The sequence below is a fragment of the Pteropus vampyrus genome, unplaced genomic scaffold, assembly GCF_000151845.1.
Source record: "Pteropus vampyrus isolate Shadow unplaced genomic scaffold, Pvam_2.0 Scaffold23, whole genome shotgun sequence".
Taxonomy (NCBI): domain Eukaryota; kingdom Metazoa; phylum Chordata; class Mammalia; order Chiroptera; family Pteropodidae; genus Pteropus; species Pteropus vampyrus.
In genome coordinates, this window is record NW_011888804.1 from 6,712,482 (window position 1) to 6,723,353 (window position 10,872).

The window sequence follows — 10,872 nt, forward strand, 5'->3', positions numbered from 1 at the left end:
ATTGCAGGGGCCCATTTGCTTGGTTCTTCAGAAATATGGAGTTTCTATTGGAGTTCTACCTCCTGCACCACCATACAGGTCTGCTATTGGAGCTCATACTCAGGGCAAGACAGAGAAAAGAGGGAAAAAGTGGAAAACCCCTTCCTCATTTGGCCACTTCCTCCATGGTCCACAATCTTGACTTAACTCTCCAGAGTCCTCAGCCGTTTGCTTTCTGTGTTTTGTCCAGAGGTTTTGGGTGTACTCAGCAAAAGGTAGTAGCAGTTTTGGGCTTACTTACTCCATCTTTGCCAGAATCAGAACTCTCACTTTCTTTTAAATGATTTAAATAAACGCTGTAGTTGGCAATGGGGGCTGTGGTAAACGAGGTCCCTTGCCATTCTTGCACTGTTTAGTCGTCTGTGACCTGCTCATTCTTTTCCAGTGAGCTCAGTGACCTAGCATGCAGAAGCTTCTCAGTGGTCTGCCGGGAGGGATCAGAATAAGAGTGCGGGGTGAGGGCACATGTCAGGGTGTTAGCAGGTTGCCAAGTCGGCATTCACTGTACCAAAAAATCCCACTGCCTCCCCCCGTCCTCCCACCCCGTAATCTCTAGTTTATTTTTTTAATTTTTAGGAGCTTTATTGAGATAAAGTGCACATACCTACAATTCACCAATTTAAATTGCGCAATCAAGTGTAAAGTTTACAACATTGTACAACCATCTTCAAGTTAATTTTAGAACATTTTCATCACCCCAGATAGAAACCTTGTGCCTGTTAGTAGTCCCTCTGCATTTCCCCCAAGCCCTCCGGTTCTGTCACACTAACCTGCTGTTGTCTCTATGGGTCTTTTTGTTTTGGACATTTCATATAAATAGAATCACATAATATGCAACTTCTTATGATTGGCTTCTTCCACTTAGCATAGTGTTTTTAAGATAAATCTGTATTGTAGCACGAATCACTATTCCATTCCTTTTTGTAGCCCAGTAGTATTCTTTTGTATGAATATGCCACATTTATTCATTCAGCAGTTAATGAACATTTGGGTTGTTTCCATTTTTTGATTATTATGAATACTGCTGTTATTATTCAAGTACAAATTTTGTGTAGGTGTATGTTTTTAATTCTTTTGGATATATATTTAGGAGCTGAACTGCTGGATTATATGGTAACTTTATGTTTAACTATTGGAGGAACTTGTAGATTCTTTTCCGAAGTGGCTGTACCTTTTCATAGTCCCACCAGCAGTGTATGAAGGTTCTAGTTTCTCCACATCCTCACCAACACTTTCTGTCTCTGATTATAGCTGTCCCCAATGGGTGCGAAGCGGTTTTGGTTTCATTCTCTTGACGGCTAATGCCATTGAACATTCTTTCGTGTGCTCTTTGGCCTCTTTGGGTAAATGTCTTCAGATCTTTGGCCTATTTTTTAATTGGGTTATTTGTCTTTTTATTTATTGAGTTGTAAGAGTTGTTTATGTATTCCAGATACCAATCCCTTATCAGATATGACTTGAAAATACTTCCATTCTGCAGGTTGTCTTTTTACTTTCTTGATGGTGTCCTTTGAAGCACAAGTATTAATTTCGATAAAGCTCAGTTTGTCTGCTTTTGTCACTTGTGCTGTTGGTATCGTACTAAAGAAACCACTTCCTAGCCCGGGGTCACAAAGATTTACTCCTATGTTTCCTTCAAAAGGTGTTTATAGTTTTTGCTCTTAACTGAGGTCACGATGCATTTGGAGTTAATTTTTGTATATGGTGTGAAGTGGGAGTCCATCTCATTCTTTTGCATGCGGATATCCAGTTGCCCTAGCATTACATGTTGAAAAGACTATTCTTTCCCCCTTTGAATTGTCTTGGCACCATTTTGAAAATCAATCTACCATAAAAATAGAGGGGTTATTCTAGGTATGCTCATCTGATTAAAATTAAAAAGGATATTAAAGTAAGCTAAATGGTTCTGTGTTCCCAATTTGGATCATGTGCCTCATTATTTTGGTGTCATAGCCATCATCATGTCCACAGGTGGCGTCACGGGTGGCTTGCTGTGGATCCCAGAAGGTTCAGTCAAGCAGAGCTCGAGCTCTTCACAACCATGTCATGCTGGCCCAGCTGGGGAAGCAGGCCCAGCAAGGCTGGGTGGTCAGTCTGAGAGGCTTCTGACTCTTTACGGGCCATATACAGAAAACCTGAAGCTTCATCACGGTCTTAAAACACACAGAGCTCTAGGCGTAGCCTCAACTGGGCTGTTTTCTTGGTGCTGCCTGAAATGAATCATTCACTAAAGGCCATCATCATTGCTATATAGATAAAGCTATTGATTTTGGCATATAAGGTTATATTAAGATCTTCTTTAATAGCCCAGGTTCAATGAGACAAAACAGAATCATGTATTGATTTTTTTTTTTTTTTTACTAGTTTTCTTGATTAATTTGGTCATTTTTTTAAAAGGCCTACATTTTAATGCTTTCTTGCTATTTCCCTTTATTTTCCGGATAGAAATATAGCTGAAGGTCAGGTCCCTCTTAATGAAACTGCCGAGCCAGAGTCAGAATAGGCTTCGTCTTTGCCATCAGGTACAGTTTGCCTTATTATTCCATGGGACTATTTAATCCAAAGCAATGGGAAGTGAGCCCTGAATTGTGACCCCCAATTAAAGAGTCTCAGAGCTTACTCCTTGCCCTGACAAATATAAAGTTGGGATGTGCTTCTGGTCCTGCTGCCTGCTGCTAGAGAGCGAGCGAGTGGGGCGTAAATGTTGTATCTGCTCCATCTGCAAGTGTTGTATTAAGTTATTCAAAGCTCTTAGCACAGGACCAACCAGAGCGTGCCTCCCTCTCCGTTCCAGCACGTTTTCCTGCCCATCAGATGGATGCTCCTCTGTTGGAGTCTTTGGAAGGTTCTCGTGTCTTTTGTTTTAATTGGCGGGCTAGAGCCGACTCCTATGGTGCGATTTTCATTAGAGAGGGGCTGGAGAGAGGGAGTGTTGGAACAGCCCTCCAAACCCAACCATGAATATTAAACATAATACAATTACAGCTTTCGGACCAATTATTTTTCTTTTCAGCAGGCAAAGTTGATGAAATGCTCACTAGATAGGGATTCACAATATCTACCATTGGCTTCTTTTTGTTTCTGGAATCAGTCGTCTTGGCATATTTTTGTGCCCATTTGCTGTGCTACCTGTTTCCCAGCGTTGAGTATTTGATTTGAGTGCTGAGGATACAGGCTCTGCCAAGGTACGCTGCAGTTCAGGTTGGTTCTGCACGCTGTCAGATGCTCGAGGCAGACACTGGCTTCTTAATGTGAATTGGAATGGCTTGTGTGGAATACGCACACTGTGGTGTTTGCTGTTTCTGTCTGTTGACAAGAAACCAGAGTGATGCCTCTCTAAGGAGATGTCATATAAGTGCTTTCCTTTTTTTTTTTTTTTTCCTAGGGAGAAGTTTGTCTGATTTGGCCCATTTTTAGTTTTTTTTTTTTTTTTTTTTTTTTGTTCTATAAAATACACAAATGCTGTATCTTTTGGTATATTTGTTTATTTTGTTTGGAGCCATCCATGCTGGTATCTAAATACAATAGGAAAACAGATGGCAAACTTTGAACTTCTGGACCAAATTTGTGTTTGCCTTTGTCTCTGTAACAGCCAAACTGTAAATTATGGAGTATAAATATTCAACAGAGGAGCACTTTATGAAAATCACCATGGCAAAATAGGCCCTTATTAACCAAATATGCGCTGAAAAGTACTTGGGCCAGAATTTTCTCTGCCCATCCCTCTCAGTTCCCCGCGGTCAGCAGCCCAGGCGGAGCTCCCGCTACAGCATAGTACCTCCCCTCCCTCCTCTTACCGTCAGACGCCTAGGGTAAGTGTCCCTCGGATGAGTGTCACTAAGTGTGCACAGACGGGAGCCCTGGTTTCCAAGTGTATTTCGTGTTCCATCTGCACCTCTCTAGCCCCAGCTCGCTCACGGGGAAGAGGGGGACTGGACGCTGGCTGTAGTGACAGCGCTGCGTTAACACGGTTGGCCCAGATGCTCACCTCTTCTAGTCAGGAGAATTCACGGGTCTTTCCTCTGTGCTGTCAGACTACACATTGCTGAAATCCTGTTTTACTTAAAACAGCAGACGTGTGGGAGTGTACGTAAGGTATGTGTACAATTTAAAGAGTAACAGGATACCTGCACCTGCACCACCCGGCTTACGAAGCAGTGTGGCCAGTCCTCTGAAGGCCGCAGGAGCCCGTCCCAGTCATGAAGGAGCTCTCGTTTCTTAAACAACGGGGTCGTGTCCAGAAAGAAAGAAAAAGCCGCCTTTATTCCCCTCATTCTCCAGGGTAACTGCTGTAACAATTCAAGTATGTCTTTCCAGAATTTTCTCTTTAAATATTTTCTACTTCCCTTAAACAGGCAACCTACACATTCCAAATGGAATTCAAAAGCACAAAGGCACGTATAAGGAGATTTCGGCCTTCTAGGAACTTATCTTCCCAGGTGGCCTTGTCGTCGTCCTCAGCTGTGACTGCTTACCTAACAGCTGGCGGTCTCCAAAGGCTGTCTACGCATGCACAGCGTATGTCTCCCCACCTGTCACACCTGGGGTCTTCACGGATAGTAGTGTCCTGGTGAAGCTGCCTGTCAGTGTGCAGAGATCTGCCTCATTCTCCAGTGACTGCAGGGGCCACTGCGTGGGCGTACCGTAACTGCTGTAACTAGCACTCAGTTGATGAAGCTAGTTAATTGTGCCATCCAAATTCATGACAACTTAAATGTTGTTTCTAATTTTTTCTGTCAGTCTAATTATCATTCCTTCATAGGTAATGTCTCTTTTCCTTAGGTTGCTTTTAAGACCTCTTTTGACTTCTGCATTTTCCTGCTTTTTTGATACTCTTAGATACCTATTTATTCTGATTAGTGCTCAAGTGTGAGTATGCCTCTCTTTCACTAATTCTGGAAATATATCAGCCATTAACTGTTTGAATATTGCCTCTTTGCCATGCACTATTTTTTTCCTTCTAGAACTTCTTTTGGACGTGTGCTGAACTGTCCCCTTCTGTCTCTTAACCCCTCATTCCCATTTTTCAAGTGTTTATCTCTTTGTGCACCATTCTAGGTAATTTTTCAGATTTATCATCTAATTCACAAACTTTTCCAGCCTATCTAATGAATTTAATTTCAGGGTCTGCATTTTCATTTCTAGAAGTTTTATATGGCTTCTTCTTTTTTTTTTTTTATAAAGCAGGAGACTCAATATTCCCACTCCCTCCCCCCTTTGGTTGGGCCCAAGTCGTATAATGTTGCCCCTGCGTCGCGGGAAGATCCATACACATCGGCTCCTGAGAGTGGCAACTGCCAGCAGCCTCACCCTCACCACACGTGCATACAAGCACCTGAACTTGCAGCTCAGGCTCTCCAGGCTGGTTTTCAGCGTGGGCCCTGGGGAAGCCGCTTCTTTTGTGAGCCCAGCAGTGCATTTAAAAGGATGTAGTTGTGTTTTATCCAGCACTATTAAGTGATTTTCAAGGGGAGGGTCATCAAGTTGTCTGAAAAAGAGGCTGCATTCTTTTGCTACTGAAAACATTGCCATGGGTAATGGCCTTGTACGTGTGTATGTGTGTGTGTGTGTGTACACGGCTTACACATATCCTGGATAAGTTCCCAGAAGCAGAATGCCTAGGTCAAACGAGAAGTGTATTTTTTATTTCGTTGACTATTGCCACATCACTCCCCAAGAGGGATTTCTGCTCCTGTTGGTGGTTAAGTACCTATCTCACCAGGTCTCACCAGCATGAAAGGTCTCAAGAATTCTACCAGACTTTCCTTTGCTGAGTAGATAGCTGACAAGTGGTGTATTGCATTGTAGTTTTATTTCGTAATTTCTCTCACTACCAGTGAACTTGCTTTGGTATAATGTATATGGTAGAACTCCAAGATGGGAAAGTTATTATAAAGTATTTTGCCTTTAATTGCTATTATAAGTGGGATCTTTGATTACATTTTTAAAACTAGTGGTTGTACATAAGCTACCTATTGATTTTGGCATTAATTTACATTTGATTCTGAATTATTACTGTAGTATCTTAGATTGTCATCTCTACTGATAAATTTATCCACCTCATTTTCTTTTATCTAATTATATCTGATTTTTACAAAAAATAACACTTGTAAAAGGATTTTTCATCAAATTTCATTTCAGCATCCATGGAAATGATTGTGTCTTTTTGTTTTTGTTATAATATGGTGAATTATACTAATAGATATTCTAGATGGATTCTCCTGTTTGCAGAGTATTGCTGTGGATTCTGTTAGTTGATATTTTATTCCGGTTTCTCCGTAATAGAGTGCCGGCTTTGTGTCGAGTTTGGAAGCGTCCCTCTTCTCCCGAGAAGCGGTGGCCACGGCCCTGGGGTCACTGTCCTTCCGGGCCGGGCCAGTGTCGGGTTCTTTTTTTGCAGGGACATTTGCTTCTTGAAAGCTTTCCCAGTTTGCTCTTTGTTACTTTATCTATTTGGATTTTCTGTCTCCGACGGTCATTTATTCATCTAAATTTTCAAATTTGGAAATTTAAAATAACTCAAGAAATAGAAAAGCTGAAGTAGATTATAATGACTAAAGAAACTCAATTACTAGAAAAGGGAGGAGAATCTGTCTACAAAAAAGAAACTAGGTCGATGTAGGTTTGTTGTTTTTTTTTTTCCTGGCAAGTTTTACCAAACCATTAGTGAACTGTGCCCTTTATCATTGTAAAGTACTCTCACCTACTGTTTGCTCTGAAATCCCTTTTCTGGTATTAAAATGATCACCTCTCTTCCTTGTCACTGCAAACGTGCCGTTTGCGTATAGCGAATGTTGCATTTTCCTTTGTGACCCATTCGAAGCACTTCTTGCTGATCGGTAGGTTTGTCCTGTGTGCATCTATTGACCCAACAGACACGCTGCGTCTTCCTTAAGCCGTCTGCATTCTCATACCACATTTCGTGTTTGTTTTATATGTTACTGTTTGGCTGGTGTGTTGGCTCCTCACTGTTCTTTGGGTATTTTGCTATATTACTTTCAGAGAGTATCGCCAGATAGTTCATTTTGAGTCCTTTTCTGTTAAAACAAAAACAAACTCTTAATTGTGCTTTCAAATTTGGTAGGTAAGCTAGTTATAGAATTTTCAGCTTAAATAATTTTCTTCCTGAGCTCTGAAAATAATCTGTATGGATGCTCATATAACTAAGAGCTTAGGACATGGAACATGTTTCAGATAATTCCTTCTCACATTTTCTTTGCAAAACACATCTGCGATCACATTTAACATACTAGCACTGTTTGCCCAGCTCCGCTAATAGGTGGCGGGGTCTCTTCCTTTTTTGGCTTGCAGCATAAGGTCTGTTCAGTTCACCTGTACAGAAATGTTGCCACATTCAGTTTTAGCTCTTGTGGCTTACTTTTATCAGAAACTAGGTACATTGGTGTTTCTAGTGGATGAGAGATTTCTGCTATGCTTTAGTCAACTATAGATGCTCCCTTTCCAGATTTCAGCAAGATGGTAATGAACTTACAAAGTTGAGTTAAATACCCAAAAAGTGTTATTTTCCTAACCAGGTAAGGGTTCAGGTTGCAGACAAGCATAACTGATTTACCTCCTGCTCTTAAAAGAGTAAAATCTCTGTGCTGACAGTTAAACTTATCCTTGAGCCAGCCTTCGAAGGCCAACACCCATGTGTAGACACAGTGCCAGTCAGATCTCAACTTCCCTTTGTGGACTTGTACCCAGGTCAGGTGTCGTCCCATTGAGCAGACAGGGTCTTGAGTCTGTCTTGTTTCGTTTGCTTTTAAGTCATTCTGATTAAGCAGCGGTGAGTACTCTAAACTAGTTCATTTTTGTTGCATCTTGGCCTCCTATGACAGTCTACTGATAAGGAGATCACATTTTATATCAGCATTTAGTTGTTTGCAAGTGAAGGAGTTTTATATTCTTGTGCACAGACCATAACTGAGGACGAATTTGTCATTTTGGATGTTAGCTCTAATCTCTCTGCTCATCTTGGGCCTTCCAGGGTGAGGGTCCATGACCTCCGCACTGACACCATCGCCCTGTCGCTCTCTGCCCACCAACTGGGGGTCTCTGCAGTCCAGATGGATGACTGGAAAATCGTCAGCGGAGGCGAGGAGGGCCTGGTCTCTGTGTGGGATTATCGGATGAACCAGAAGCTGTGGGAGGTACATTCTAGGTAAGGCTGTCTCTTGGTGTGTTTAGTAATAACAGTCATGACATTAGCCGATCTGTAAGCCAGGCACTGTGCTCAAGGCCATCTGTGTGTTACAATCCTCACCGTAACCCTGTGAGCTAGTTACTGCTATTAGCCCCATTATTCAGATGAAGATACTGAGACTAGAGAGGCAGTTCCTCTCTCACATCGTTAAAATTACCGTAATTCATACCTTCCTTTGGTAGAGACCGTCTGGGACTCCCCGACTGAGGTGCAGGCAAGAGGGCGTGTTGCTGGGCTGCAGCCGCCCGTCTGCCCACAGGTGGGAGGGAGGTTGGCCCACCTGCCTCTACTTTAAAATGTCTCGACCTGCATGATGTCATTTTCTGCCCATTTCTTGGACCTTCCTTACACTGTTTAGAAGGGCACTTAGGACTGACAGTATTCGGGCTCGAACTAAGAAATTTGCAATTTTATCCTTTAATATTAAGAGATACTGTCCCAAGCACAGGCACATGGCTTCACGGATGTGAGTACATTCAGTTCACGGGGCCTAACTGGTTGAGCATTTTCAAGCTTCCTCCTGACTTTTAAAGGAGAGGCAGCCTGGGGTCATCCTCACCTCGCCTACAGTGGGAAATCCTGCTTTTGAGGCAGCTGGGGTGAAGGCCACAAGCTTTCTCCCCAGCTGTCCCCCAGCCCCCCCATAAAGATGTTCTGGGGCAGTGGACTCTGAGCATAATAGAAGAGAGCATCCACAGAGGGCGAGGCCTGCGAATCCCCATCAGCTACACCTAGAGAAGGCAGCACAGTCTACGTTTTAAGTACAGGAAGTGGCAAGGTTAAAAGAAGAATTTGGTTTCTTCCTCGGAGGGTAGTGGTAGTGAGTGCCTCAGCCAGCAGCTTTTATCAGACTAGAGCCCTGGATGAAGCCTGCACTGCCCGGGCCCGTCCAGCCCCGTCCAGCCCTGCCCTACTTGGAAACCCGCTGCACAGGCCCTTTTTCTGGCCTCTGTATGATGCACAGCTCTGCCACCAGGTGGTGCCAGAAGGCAACTAAAACTCCCACACAGTGGTGTTCCCGAACGGTTGCCTTTAAGGAAACCCTTTTATTTGTTTTAAAAAGCTAGCTCCACCTGGCCTCTAGGACAGCTCCTGCACCCAGAGAATGCCACCAGCCCCTCTCCCGGTTCCCATCGGCAGTGCCGTTTAGTTCACTAGGCCTGCACTCCAGCAGATCTCATTCTTCTCTCCCTGAAAAGCTGCGCTCCCGTGGATGAGCCGTTCAGGTGAAGCCAGGGTAAGTAAGGTCTTCCCAGAATCGCCCTGTCCTGGCATTTGCCTTCCTAACTCGTTTGTAAGTGCACATCTGGTTCTCACTCCCCGTTAGTGGCTTGTCTCTCATAAGGTCACCATTCCTACCAGAATGAGGCTGGTGCCTCACTCTACACAAATTCTGAGCAGGAGCCTGAGCTCGCTCAAGTCCTCACCTGCCACACTACTGGTGCGATTCTCCTCTGAGCTCTGGACCAGCTGGCGCCTGGTCAGTTTCCTGTCCTGCCCGACTTCCACCGAACGCCCCGGGTCCTCCCGCCCCTCCTCAGCCAGCTCTCCCTGTCGTCACCTTCTGTCGGTGACACCATCAGTCAACCAGTTGCAAGCTTGAAACTGGGTCAGCCTTCGCTGGTCGTCCCGGAGTCTTGCTCACATCCAGCCTGTGCTTCGCGTCCCTCCTGCAGGTGGCGCTGGGAACCCTGACACGGCTGGGCTCAGGCTGCCCTCGTCACTCTCGAGAGAATCCTCTGCTCTAGCCAAGCAGCCAGGACCCAGCCGACCCTGTTCCTCCCCAGTGCTGAATTCTGTGTCCCATCTTGGTGGCTTGTAACATCCCTTGTGCTCTAGACACACTGGCTACATTTTGTATATCTTACCTCCTTAACTAGTCAGGCATCTCTGATGTAGGCTTGCATTGGACATCCTTTTCATCCCGAGTCTTCCACTCAGTTCTGTGACCATACTAGGCACTGGATAAATTTTTTTTAGAATGAATAAAAAAGCCTTTGCTATGTAGATTTCAAGCCATTTTATTCCAAGATTTTCTGAATGTGCTTTCACAGCCCAGAGTATACATGTAGTTCCCTGACTTTACGACTCAGGGGCCTTTTATGGGTCACCACAGAATACACCCCCAGTCCCTGTGCATGGGGAACCTGGCTCAGAGAGCTTGAGTGACTTGTCCCAGGCCAGCCATGGGGGGCAGAAACGGGGCTGTTCTCTACCATGCTGCCGAGTTTATCTGTGTGTCCAAAACACCACGTTGCTGGGCAACCGACCAGCATGCATCGGGGGCACTGGGACTTGCTTACAGAGTGGCCTGGCTCCGACCAGCATTGGGAGCAGAGGCGAGACACCACCCTTCTGAGGACCCCGTTTCTTCCTCTGTAAGAGAAAAGCGTGGGTTCTAGAGTCCCGTGCAGCTCTAAACTTTCAAAACTGTGGTAGCAAACACAGGCCGTGCCCAGCTTCAGTGGGACTTACCTTTACAGGAGCCCCCCGCTTTGTGTTCCAGACACCCCGTCCGTCACATCTCCTTTAACAGCCGCAGGCTCATCACGGCCAACGTGCCCTACGAGAGGGTGGTGCGGAATGCCGACCTGGACGACTTCGCCGCTCACAGGAGGTCAGTGGGT

General features: G+C 44.6%; 1 protein-coding gene across 1 annotated transcript in view; it reads left to right on the forward strand.

Annotated features, from left to right (window-relative positions):
• The window catches only part of FBXW8 (F-box and WD repeat domain containing 8), a 114,469-nt gene that overhangs the window by 95,706 nt on the left and 7,891 nt on the right, over positions 1 to 10,872 (forward strand). The window contains 2 exon segments of the mRNA XM_023528247.1: positions 8,030 to 8,203; positions 10,752 to 10,862. Of these exon segments, the coding sequence (XP_023384015.1) occupies positions 8,030 to 8,203; positions 10,752 to 10,862 (285 nt within the window).